Genomic DNA, 14089 nt, shown 5'->3' with positions numbered 1-14089 from the left:
GTGAAACCAAACATGTTACGTGCTTACAAAGTGCAATGGTGAGACAGGCATAAGGTAGACATTCCCATCCCAAAAAGAAAAAATAAGTCCTAAACTTAACAGGGCAAACAACATTATGCCTTAAGGCTCAAGAATAAATATAAAAAATATATATATATATATATATATATATATATATATATATATATATATTCTATACTGTATTCTTGCAATACAATAAGCTAGAGAAACAAATGTGTTTTTTTTTAAATCAGAAGAAAGATTAAATTGATAGCACTGTATTTATTGATACCAATATTGTATTATATAAAACACTGTGGATGTTATGTGTATTACTAACACTAGATATCAAAATGAAGCAGCAATGTGAAAAAATTCATATGAAGAAGCAGCAATATGATTGCTTAATGTAGGTAGCCTATTGTAATTAATACAAGAGGTGGCTACAAAATTAATTACAGTAATACAGTATGCACTACAGTTAATTTTATATTGTTATGGTTCCATCTACATCTTTAAGTTTGTTTTTCCCAGCTGTGAATAGCACCATGTATGGTCTGTGTGTGTGTAAGCTTTGATAAATTTTGATGTTTTATGATAGATTTATTTATATTTTATGGTAATAATCTATAAAATAGACTGGTATCTACATGTATTTTATACATTCATAAAAAGCATATTTTTTTTAAATTTTCTTTGGTATTTCTAGACTACATGGTTTGTCTGCCAGTTTTTTCAAATTGTTGCATATCTCCAAAATACTTTCAGAAATATTTACTGAAAAATTCTGCATATGAGTGGACCCATGCAATTCAAGCCCATGTTGTTCCAGGGTTAATTGCACTCATTTCCTAGTCTCTTTTGTATATTCATACATATACAAGTTTATTTATACATATACAAGTAGTCATAGATTTAAATATGCATGCATGGGAGTGATGAATACCAGATCCAAGACACTGTTACCTCTGGGTAAAGAAGGGAAGGAGGCAGGGAAAGAAACGCATAAGGATTTCAATTACTTGAAATATTTTACTTCCTAAGCTGAGAGGGAGTTTGTTACATGGCTATTGCTATGAGTCTATTTGCCTAAAGTGTTTTACAATGACCTGTCTGTCCTGTCCTTCCTGTCCATCTATCTGTCCTTCATCTGTCTACCTATCATTATCTTATCTTTCATCTTCCTATCTGAAGCATGCATGGCAAAACAGAAGTTTTAAGTTTATCCTCCTGACTTTGCTGATTATTTTAAAAATATAACTTTCTAAAAGGTTATACTTACTACTGTGTGGGTAATGGATACAGGAGGTACAAGGAGGTGTGAGGTGTCCCTGAGTCTTAGCAGCTGCAGATAGAAGAAAAGAGTGAATCTGAAAACTGTTAGGAAACTGAATGGATGTGCATAGAGACTACTGGAAAGTGCTGGTGGTGCAAAGATGGTTCTTGTGTTTCTATGATGAGCTTCCCAGTGGACAATAAAGTGGCTTTTCTGTTACTAGAAAATACATGTTGAAAGGGTGATGTTGATAGTTGGGGCAAGATGAGACCCAGTCCACCTGAATTTTAATAGTGGCGATTTATATTTTATTACACTATTCCTTGATGTGTCGTATACCCCAATGAGTACATCCTGGAGCCTTTGCTAGGGTCCAATAGAAAACTTTTCTGAAAATTCCAAGTTAGTTTTTTGTTTGTTTGTTTAAAGAAGAAGTATACTCCTTCAAGTGGCTTTATTACAGTTTATACTGAACTGGCTGGTCCAGGAGAGATCCAGTACTTGGTTCTGCTGGTGGACAATACAGGCTTTTGACAGTAGAAATGCTGATTAGATCGAAACAGTGCTCGCAGCTGAGAATTATCTGTTAGGAAAGAGATGTTGCCTGAAGATGCTCGCAGAGGCTGCAGAATGTGCTGACCTGTCACCTGGAGAAGGCCCGGAAAAGGGCAATGTGCTAGGCTCTCAGGGGAAAAATGTGCGCCGCAGGCACTTCCCACCCCAGTGCCACTTCCGTGGGCGCTGCTAATGGATCGGGGCTTGCTGCATGTTGCATTGCGTCGTTATTTTTTTCTGCATTAGTTCTGGATGTCGGATTATTTTTACACTCTTTCAGCCATGGTGGGAAGGCACAACTATCATTTTTTTCTCACTTTCATAACCCAAAGTTATATTTAAGATTTTGCCATTGAACTGTTTGTTTTGGTGGCGGTGGTGGGTGGTGGGAGTGGTGATGTTTTCAGTGCCTGATCAAATTCTTGGCAAGTAGCAGAAACTGATGGTTCTATTTTTATTTTTATTTTATTTTATTATTATTATTTTTTTGCTGATGCCAAGTGCTACAATAGGGTATGAAGAGAGTTAGTGGATTAGTATTAACCCACAAAGTATGAATCAAGTGAGCAATGGGACTGCTTAAGAACAAAGACTCAGCTTATGAGACAGCCTAGGTTCATCTATATCTAATTCACCCTGTTGGAGATGTGCCACTTTTCCAGGTTTTTATGACCACATCCTTTATTCTGAATTATAAAAGGTGGGTATATGTTTAAAACTAAAGTAAATAGATTTATTTTGAGTAGTTTTATAACATCTATGGAGAACATAGACCATCCTGATAACCTGAGGGTTCGTTGTAGTTAAGGATACAAATTTTACTAATATGTCTTTATTCACTTAGACCAAACACAGATTCCTTTTTTGTTGTTACATTCCAAGAATCCATCAGTGGGAAACGGGAAACAAAGTAGGACAAAACAGAACAAAACAAAAATGAGAACCTGATAGGAGAAAGACTCGAAGGCCTGTCTAGCCTTTCCTTGTAAGAAAGAAGACCTTCTGTAAATTTCATATAAAGAACGTTTGAAAAATGTAATCGGACATTTCTGGAAAAAGGTGGTATTTCTGATTTGCATGATCAGCAATCACAACAGTATCCAGTTTGTTAAAGGAGAAGCTTGGAGGGAAATTTATATTAATATTCCAGGGCTTTGATCCTAAGTTATCAAGACTGTGGGAGAGCCTTATAGACCACTTGTTCCTGCTCCATTTTTCACGGTGATGGCTCCTGCTTTATCTTCTCTGAACCTCACATTGTCTCAGGTGCATGCAAGCACTTTGAATGTTGCTAGTACTCATAGGGAAAAAGCACAACTTTACAAAATATAACTCATTGATCACCTCCTCGTCTCCTTTCACAGTCCCATACCTGTCAGGCTCCTATGCTTGCCTTTACCTGTTATATATGGTTAGTTTTTTTTAGAGCAGTCTCTCAATCTTAGCACTATTGATCTGGAGATGATGGAGAATTCATAGTTGTTGGGGTCTGTCCTATGCATTGTAAGATGGTTAGCACCATCCCTGGCTTCAATCCAGTAGGTGCCAGTAGTACTCACCCATATGGTGACAACCAGAATGCCTCCAGATCTTGCCAAATGTCCCCTGGGGCAAAATTGCTCCTGGTTAAGAACAACTGTTGTAGAGAGAATGTTTCTATGTGTATCCAAGCGGAAGCAATGGTGAAATACTGGGATTCTGTAACCTCATTGATATTTGGATGTTTTCATACAGATAGATATATTTTTTTAGGAATTCATGGAAAACGCCTAAAAAACTCATGAGGCAGGAACCTCCTTTTGTAGAAGCACCACACAGGATTATGGACTGTGTACTGACTCTGACAGCAGCATCCAAACAAGGCTCACCTTTCTACGCTAGTGCTGAGATACTAGTGTGAGTGAAAAACGATTTCTACTCCAGGGACTCTTGGTAGATCCTTGACCAAAATGAAAGTTAACATCCATCAGCATTAGCGGCTTCAGGAACGAACATCACTGCTGGCTTTCATTAGTGAAAGACACTGCACGTATTTATGTTCATTCCTGTTCGCAAGAATCTGCTTAACTCTGCTATTTTTGTGTCATTACGAATAATACCCAGAGAGGTAGTTAAAGCCACTTAATTGGCATGTGAATAAATAAAATGTTCAATTAAGACGGCCAAATGCCAGGGATTTGAACGAGTTGAATGCTTTTCTGTGATTTGACATGACACATTACCGGTGATTTGCATTCACAAAATGCTCTGCTTTATAAGACACAGGGTTAATTGTTAATATTTGGCTTAAAACACTTCATTCTTTTGTTGCCTTGTTTTCTATTTTTCCATTTTGTTCATTGCTTAAATTCATGAAGAATAGTTTTTCTTTTAATAAATATTTTCCTTATCTTAGGATCTCCTAAGGCAGTGGTTGGCAAACTCATTAGTCAACAGAACCAACTATCAACAGTACAACCATTGAAATTTCTTTTGAGAGCCAAATTTTTAAAATTTAAACTTCTTCTAAAGCCACTTCTTCAAAATAGACTCTTCCAGGCCATGGTATTTTGTGGAAGAGCTATACTCAAGAGGCCAAAGAGCCTCATGTGGCTTGTGAGCCGCAGTATGCCGACCACTGTCGTAAGGCTTTATTTACTCACTGACACTCTCATTTGGTGTGAAGTTCCATATATTTTAATATACTGTGCAGCTGCAAGACTGAATGATTTTTAATTGGCATCTTTCACCTTCCAAGCAGCTTGCACAAATTAGGAAGATTCTACTCTGCTTATCAGGAGCAAGTTGGTTGTAGCTTATCACCTCTGTGCTGATCTTAAAAATTATCAGACATAAAATCATTTATTATCCAATCAAGTAAATCAGAAAGCTTCTACCACTAGCTAAATGTTCAGAGTTTTTTTTTTAAATAATAATGATAGAATTGTAATAAAAATTAAGTGAACTTACACATGATAAATATTTTTAATGTTCTTACTTGTTCTGCTGGTCATTTCTCCTGCTACCTATTTTAGAAAGAGTCATTTCTGAATCTTATGGAAAACTAGAGGCCTGGTGCATGAATTCGTGCACAGGATGACTTTGCTAATGAAAGCCAGTATGGCTGCAAGTAACAGACAAACCTATCTTAACACACTGAACAAGAGAGAGAAGTAAACCTTATCTCTCCCCATAGCATTTCCTCCTTAAGAGCTTAAATAAGCTTTATAGGTCATGCTGCCACTATTGGACCATAGAATGCAATGTGCTGACTGGTTCCCTTCCTGAACCAATTATTGGCAAGTAGAAGAGAATACCAAGAGTCTAGGCTTTGGACTAATCAGGATTCAGTTCTGAAATTAAAAACAGAATCTCTTAGACCCGTGTTTGGCAAACTGTGGCTCGAGAGCCACATGCAGCTCTTTGGCCCCTTGAGTGTGGCGCTTCCAACAAAATACCATGACCTGGTCGAGTCTATTTTGAAGAAGTGGCATTAGAAGAAGTTAAGTTTAAAATTTTTGACTCTCAAAAGAAATTTCATTCGTTGTACTGTTGATATTTGACTCTGTTGACTAATGAGTTTGCCAACCACTGTCTTAGACAGTGTGAAAGAGGGGTGTATTTCTAAAGGCGGGGGAGGGGAACCCTTTCTCCAAGAGGAGGAAGGGGAAATGAATCCTGGCAGCCAATCAGTGTGTTCACTATTTATTGGAAAGGCTAGATACGGGTGAAAAATAACATAGAAACATGTTTTCTGGCCTATAAGTAACCCATTCTTACCAAATTAGATTCTTGCAAGGAAAACAGATTTTTATAAGGCCTGTCTGAAATGCTATATTAAACTCATGCAGCTTGGCCCACACCCAACAGTGGTTCTTAGAATCAAAGGCCAAATTCAGACCTTTTGTGCTTCTATAAAACTGCATTGCTGATTAGCAGATGAATCTGTTGCCATGGCAATTATGATCTGTATTGTATGCTACCACTTTAGAATAGGATCTAGAAAAATGAAGGTCCTAGGGTAGGAAACAAAAGGCTTCTTGGTAGTAAGACCAAATAGTTTTGATGCCCAAGTTTTAATTCTATGGGAAACTCTATTGCAAAATGAGAAGATCTGTGTTTTAAAGGGACACTATTAAACCTCAACAAAATGAGACTATACTTCATTTATTTATCCTTATTTCCAAAGGGTTCTAGGTAGCCTTTGACATTGAAACATAAAATGTGGCATTTAAAAAAAACATTAGGAAAGATAAGGAGGGAAGGATTAAGGGAAACGGTAGAGAGTATGTGAAAGAGAAAGCACAGTGAAATCTCTAGAACAAAGCCTCCATTTTTCTTAACTTCCAGACTTTAAAAGCTCTGCTAAATTCTGGCAAAGTTTCTTGGCTTCAATCTCACTAAATTGCTCTCAGAGGTGTCCTTTCTGCTACATAGCTGATGTATTGAGTTTTTTTTATTCCCGAGATGTAAAATTTCTTTTTAATAAATGCAATATTTACCATCTTTCTGAGAATATTGGCTGTACTTCTGAAGTCTTCTTAATTCTTTTACTTGGTATATATTCTTTTCTTTGTTGAGTTTTGTGCTTTTGATTCATAGTTGTGGCTTCCCTCCAATGTTGGGTGATAATTTGGTTGCATACTCATTTTAGGATTGAAATTTCCTTATTACCCTGCTGTGTTTATTTTACATCTTTCCTGTTGGACAAGCAGGACAGGATGCTGTGTTTGGGAGCTATTTCAGCTTTTCTTCATTAAATATAAAGGAGATAGTGTAGCAATTTTTGGGCAGACTATGTCAGTACCTAATGATTTGGGCACAGAGTCCCCTTTTTTCTAGGTCAAGCATGTCAAACTTGTGGCCCCCATCAATATTTTTGTGGCCCAGCCAGTATAATGATATATAAGAAACATTTTAATAACATAATATATAACAGGATATTATAAAATTAAGTTATTAATAATGAACTACAACATTCACTGACTGATGAATCATGTTGCATTCATTTCCCTTAAATGCCTTACATACAGGCCCACCATTTCTCTCCACTAATACTAGCAGTGAATATTTTAGCAGCCGATTACCATGTCATTAGTCTTGTACTGACTTGTTTAGTGTGTGAAACAGGAAATATTTCACTTTCAGAGAACAAGAGAAATAGGTTTATTTGTGTTATGCTTATTATTTTGTGCAGTTATTCAGTGTCTGGCAAGTTAATGTTCAAGAAGAAATATTAATTTTTTAATAAAATGTTCTATTTTATATTATCGATTACTCATTTATTTCAGCCCTTTGTATTCAGCATGTCTCTATTAAAATAAACCTACGTTCCTATGAAAATTGAAGCTTTTGTTTTTTTTGTGGCCCACATAAACTTAAACCTTGTTTATTTGGCCCATGTTAGCCTTTGAGTTGTACATGCTTGGTCTAGGTCAATGGTCAGCAAACTGCGGCTGGCAAGCCGCTCTGTTGACTAATGAGTTTGCCGACCACTGGGATAGGGGCTTAATCACAAGGAACAGCAGCAGCCTGTAATTATTGGAATCGAGAGTCTAGTCGAGTGGTCGGCAAACTCATTAGTCAATAGAGCGGCAAACCACGGCTCGAGAGCCGCAGTTTGCTGACCAGTGTCTAGGTGTTACTAACATGAAGACTTTGTCCCCGTGTCTCCAATTCAAATAACCTTAGTCACTGCTCTGGGAAGATGATCTCTTTTGTTCTGCTTCTGACCCCGGGAGTGAGAGGTTATGTGTAGGAGTTATGATGCCAGGCTATTGTCAGTTACCTCCGAATCCGTGCAATGCAGGGATCAGACTTTGCATGTTTAGAGCTCCCTTGCAGCCATACTTCCTTCTCAGCAGTACTCTCCATTGTGTGCCTGATTGTGGATTCATTCTCAAGCAAACATTGTCTCTCTCTTTCAAGAATCATCATCATTGCTGGTCTATAGGCCACAGAGTTTCTTATGTTCAAGTGTGATTATAGATTTACCAAAATATCTTTTCAATCATTTTTAGGGATTGAGGCAAGAGGAGAAGGCTGCAGCAAGTACTCATTCCACCAATTTGAAATAAAAGTATTTATTCTCAAATGGTTTCACTGACATGAAAACAAATACAGGATTAAGGAGTTTTTGAAATTTTGTTTTTCAAACATACTATTCCTATGTGAGAATCAGATAAATGTCTCTTTCCTACCCCCTCCCCATTTTCACAATCACCAACTGTGATTCCCATACCAAGGCTTATGGTAGGCTAGATGATGTTTAAAGATCAGAGCTTGAAGTACACATAATGCAGCTAGAATCTCTTTATGTGATGGACAGGCCCCTCGGTATTGATGTGGTTATAAATTGCCACAGCCCGTGGGTCTAGGGTCCTGTCTTGTAAGACTTGCTATTATTCTTCCTTGTGGAGCATTAAGACCATTGAACTTTAGAATTGTGGAGTTCTGGCCTGTGTGGCTCAGTTGGTGGAGAGTCACCCCATGCACTGAAAGGTCAATAGTTCAATTCCCTGTTAGGACACATGCCTGGGTTTCGAGCTCATTCCCAAGTGGAGGTGTACAATAAGCAGCTAGTTAATGGTTCTCTCTTATTGATTTTTTTTTTTTCCTTTCTCTCTCTCCTCCTTCCTCCCCTTATTCTAACAAAACAAAACAAAACAAACAAAAACACACACACAAACCCATATTTTTTAAAAGAATCTTAAAAAACTCCGCAAGATATTATCTCCATTTGGCATGTCAGGAAACTGAGGCTCAGTGAGGTTATTCAAACTCATGGAGCTAATTATAGAGGTAAATGTTGACCCTCCTGGCCCAAAGTTTTCCTCCCTAAGTCTAACAGCCTTTATTCAGTGGTGTACTTAGTACAGCATATTTTACATTGGCTTCAGCTCAACATGATAATGTCTTCTCTTGCTTTATTTACTCTAATTCCCACCCCCAAAAAATCTGCTTATCATGAGGTTGTACCAAATGAAATTGCTCTTATATAGGTTAAAAATGGTCAAATATTGACAATCTCATTTAGCTAAATCTAATATATTGTCTAATTGTGTAAAGCTATAGACACAAATTTATTTATTAAATGTATGGGGACAAAAGAAGTTAATGGCATTATATAACATTCAGGTGTATAGTATATCTGTATACTATATTATGTGCTCACCACCAAAGTCAGTCTCCTTCTGTCATGTTCTATTTGGTCCCTTTTACCCTTCTTTTTAAAAAATATATTTTGATTTTTTTTTTTTTTTACAGAGAGGAAGGTAGAGGGACAGAGAGCTAGAAACATTGATTAGAAACATCGACCAGCTGCCTCCTGCACACCCCCTACTGGGGATGTGCCCCCAACCAATGTACATGCCCTTGACCGAAATCGGACCTGGGACCTGTCAGTCCGCAAGCCGACGCTCTATCTACTGAGCCAAACCGGTTTCGGCCCTTTTATCCTTATCTTCTCCTCGGATGCACAGGTCCCTCACTTTCTATCCTTATCTTCTCCCCAACCCTTTCCCTTCTGGTAGCCACCATTCTGTTGTCTTATCTGTAAGTTTGGAACTTTGTTTCTTTTTGTGTGTGTGTGTGTGTGTTTTATGTTTTATATCACACATGTGAGTGAAATCATATGTCCTTCATATTTTTATGGCTGAGGAGTATTCCATTGTATATATATACACCACATGTTCTTTATCCAATCATCTGTCAAAGGACACTTGGGTTGTTCCTACATCTTAGCTATTGTAAATAATGTTGCATTGAAGATAGGGGTATGTATATCTTTATGAATAAGTGTTTTCAAATTTTCTGGGTAAATACACAGAAGAGGGATTGCTGGTAGCTCTATGTTTAAAATTTGAAGAACCTCCATTCTGTACCCATAGTCGCTGTACCAATTTACAGTGCCAACAGCAGTGTACAGGGTCCCCTTTTCTCCACATCTCCAAAACTTGTCTTATTGATAATAGACATCCTAACAGGTATGAGGCAGTATCTCTTGTGGTTTTGATTTCATTTCTTTTAGATAGTGATTTTGTGCATTTTCTCACAAATCTGTTGGTCATTTGTATGTCTAGATGTCTTCCTTGGCAAAGTGTCTATTCAACTTGTCTGCCCATTTTTAAATCAGATTGTTTGTATTTTTGTTGTTGAGTCATATGGGTTCTTTCTATATTTTGGATATTAGCCCCTTAGCAGAGCTATGGTTTGCAAATAATTTCTCCCATTGGATTGGTTGCCTTTTTGTTTTATTGATGGGTTTGTTGTTGTGCAGAAGCTTTTTAGTTTGATGTAGTCCCATTCATTTATTTTTGCTTTTATTTCTCTTGCCTTGTGGTTAAAGACCCACTGACACCAAGGTCCATATATTTAGATCCTATGTTTTCTTCTATGTATCTTACTCTTCCTAGTCTTATATGCAAGTCCTTAATCCATTTTGAGTTAATATTTGTATAAGATGTCAGATAGCAGCCTATTTTCATTCTTTTGCAGTTTTACCACCATCATTTATTAGACTGTAAGGGGGCATAAGCCAGGCTGAGGACCCCCCCCCCCCCCCCCGTGCACGAAATTCGTGCACCGGGCCTCTAGTTTTTAAATAATGGAATTCAGTTAGGTTTAATTTTAACCTATATGAACTAAAATAACAAATGAAGGTTTTGTAACAAACTAATTTTAAATATTCTAAAACTCTTACACATTATACAAAGAATAGTGAGTTGTATCTGAATACCAAATCCCCCGTATGCATTTTTAAAAACATGCCTTTGTTTTATATTTAAGATAAGTCATCTGTATTGCTATCACCACACAAGAGCATGATGGTATTTAGTGACTACAGAAAACTCATATATAGGAAAAACATTTTGAAGAAGAAAAAAACAAACAAACAAAAACACTACCACCATGAGATTAAATAATTTATTACCAGTGCTAAGATGAACACATACTTGATACTCAATTTTATGCAGAACTTTAAAAAAATAGTTTTAATACAGTATCAAAATTTACACAAGTATTTTGTCAAAAGACCAGTGTTCCTTGTATTAGCTTCTGCAGGCACAAAAACTTTTAAATTTTAAATGTCTTCAGAGTGTAGGAATACAACAACTTAAGGATGAAAGCTTTTCTAACAAGAGAAGGTGTAAATAAAGCAAGCAATTTTCTTTTACAAAGTAGTAATTACAAAGTAGTAATACTTGAAAGATATAAAAGAAAGATAGCCTTAAATTATAACCCAATTATGAGAATTAGAGATTATTCTATAGTAAATTAATTCATAAATGTTTTCTGAAAGCAGAGTACTGGTTTTTCATCACAACATTCTAAAAACTAACAAAATTCCTTCACCAATAACAATTATTAAGCTAATGAGTCCATTTAAAAACAACAATAGAGTAATTTAGAAGAAATCTGTTAACTGGGAATTGTTGCATTCCTACTTTTATAACCTTAAACCACAGTAAAAATTTAGCATTCTGTCACAGGCCTTTTGCACATTCATACAGGAAACTGTCATTGCATTTGAATAAACACAAAATAACCTATCATAGCATTTCCAATACACACAGTCTAATATTATATATACCAAAAATAAGAAATTAAGCAAAGCTAGCACACCTTTTTCAAACCTCAAGCAGCCTGAACAAAGCTTTTAGCCTCAATAATGAAGGGCATGCGCCAGTTTCATAAAACATTGGATAGCTGCTGTAGACAAAGAAAGCTTTTCATAAATGCAGTGCAATATTTTAAAATTTACATGAAGTTTATTAAATATAACAGCATGTCTAGAAACTAAATTGTAGAAATTGACATCTCACAGCTGAAAACACTTAGAAAAATTAGGTTTGCTTGTTCTTCAATTGAAATTGGTAATATTAACATCAATGGGTATACACTGAATGAATATGGACATGTCCCCAAGGCATGTCTTCATGAAAAATGCATCAGGATTAAAAGAAGAGATATATTTATTTTGATCACTTGAAATAAGTGGTCCTCTCTGATAAGCACTCTATATAAAGTCTTGCTACCTACCAGCTGTTAAGTAGAATTTATGTGATATTTTAGCACCTGAAAACAAAACCCCAGGAACCTTCTTATCTTATCTTGCATCTAAATTATGCAGCAGGAACTAGTATTTTGTTGACTAAAATATAACAATTAGGTACTCAAGTCTCAAACTTGGGAAGCTGGAAGACACCTACCTCTTCTACTTTTCAATACAACATGGTAGGAAACTCCCACGTTAAATGCAATCAGTCAGTCAACGCTAGCAAACACCAAGGCTCTATTGTACCCTTCCAATCATGCGTTTTTCCCAATTATAATCTAAGGAGTCAAAAACGTTTTAGTTCTAATGAAAATATTGGTACCAAAATGGTGATTTTCAAAGCTACCTTTGTTTGAAATTGACTATTGTAGACATCAAAGCGAGAGACATAAAATACAGCTTTAGTTATACTAAAGGTTTTTAGAGGGGAAAATATGTGCAATCACTCCATGAGTTCAGGTTTGCGGAAATCCACTCTTTTTCTTCTCCTTTTCTGTTACCTATTTCTGGCAGTGGTGATCTCGTGTTTGAAAAGAGTGTTTCTCACATTGGTCCTTTGTACTGGTTTCCAGACAAGTGCTGCCTAATCCCAGGACACGAACCTGCAGCATCTCCAAGTTTCCTCCACACAACCTTTAAAAGAAAACAAAACATCTTAATTGTTCTCTTCCACACAGATATGTGAGTTTTTAAGGGAGATCTATGAGAGGGGCAAAGATGAATGTGAAGACAAGACACAATAGCCACACAAATGAGCTCAAACACAAAGCGAGTAAAATGTGGTGCAAGCCTCTAAATCACAAGAATTACTAGGTTGTTGGACCATCAGGCTTGTCAGGAACCAGGGTCAAAATTAAAGAATGATGTGCCCACTCAGCCTAGGTATTTGAATGATACTCCACTCTAGCTGCATGCTAAACAAAAACCCCTACCCTCGGAGGTTGGCTGCATTGGTGGAGGTGAGGTGCAGGCATCTGTATTTTTTAAAAGCTCCCAATGTGATTCTAATGCATAGCTAGAGTTAAAGAATCCTTAAGCAAAATCATCCTTGTCCCTATCTTATACCTCTGTTACAAGGAATATCAAAGGAAAATGAAGAAGGTTTGATCGTGCGCTATTTAAGTCCTGAGCTGATAGCTTTGGGGCCACTAGTAAATTTCCCTGCTTCTCCTCGTAGAGTTTGGGGCTCCAATCATAAATCTTAGCTACAAAACAGTACGATCTCTCAGACTGCCAAAACAGAAAGCGTCCACATGCAGGGAAAAGGTAAGAATAAATTCAAGAACCACTGAACTAGATACAACTATACAATTACAATATGCTCAAAATTGGGCTATTTTAGAGGGATAGTAGTAAAGGTGAACTGAAGAATAACATAAGTATAAGGTAAAACTACTGAAATCACCAATGATATATTAATATACTAGTAGTAATTGGAAAACATGCGTATATAGACACACAGTAACAATTATAACCCTCCCAGGGTATTTCACTATAAAGACTATGCTCACATTGATTAATTCCACAAAAATTTACATGACTATATCATGAACACAAAACCAGTTAGTTCATTAATTATTCAGAGACTCTGGTTGTTTTCCTTTTAAATAGAGCAGATACCACAGAGATACCAAATAAGAATACAGGGTTCTGTCTACTTTCATTTGTAAGCCAATGCAACTATTAGTCTCTATGTTCTAGCACAGGGGTCGGCAAACTCATTAGTCAATAGAGCCAAATATCAACAGTACAAGCATTGAAATTTCTTTTGAGAGCCAAATATTTTAAATTTTTTCTAACACCACTTCTTCAAAATAGACTCACTCAGGCTATAGTATTTTATGGAATAGCCACACTCAAGGGGCCAAAGAGCCGCATGTGTCTTACGAGCCACAGTTTGCCAACCACGGTTCTAGCAGATACTCCTATGTGACAGAAATGTCCTGTCCCATTTGGAGAGTTGTTGTTATGGTCCTCAACTATTGGAAAAGAATGTCATAGCAATAGATGGCTCAAGCTGTATAACAAGGGAATTAGGAGAGTCTCAGTCTTAATAACTAGACTGCAAAGAGGTACAAACATCTGATCAGGAAGTCAAGATAGCATCTCTTTCTTGCCCTTAAATTGTAAATATAATTACATCTATCCAGCATGCTTTAAATTTCTGATTTAGAAGTAGAGGGTAAACTCAAGACCTCAGTCACAGACACAAAGAATTAGAT

General features: G+C 36.6%; 1 protein-coding gene across 6 annotated transcripts in view; it reads right to left on the bottom strand.

Moving 5' to 3' along the window:
* Window positions 1–10727: 10727 nt before the first annotated feature.
* The window catches only part of CCDC85A (coiled-coil domain containing 85A), a 160645-nt gene continuing 157283 nt past the window's right edge, over window positions 10728–14089 (bottom strand). For all 6 annotated transcript variants that reach the window (XM_084900809.1, XM_084900810.1, XM_084900811.1 and 3 more), the window contains one exon: window positions 10728–12500. In XM_084900809.1, coding sequence (XP_084756935.1) covers window positions 12411–12500 — 90 coding nt within the window. In that variant the 3' untranslated portion in view covers window positions 10728–12410. The remainder of the gene's footprint in view (window positions 12501–14089) is intronic.

Source organism: Pipistrellus hanaki (assembly GCF_964339955.1).
Source record: "Pipistrellus hanaki genome assembly, chromosome: 12".
Classification (NCBI taxonomy): Eukaryota; Metazoa; Chordata; class Mammalia; order Chiroptera; family Vespertilionidae; genus Pipistrellus; species Pipistrellus hanaki.
This window is presented reverse-complemented; position numbering and strand designations above follow the sequence as displayed.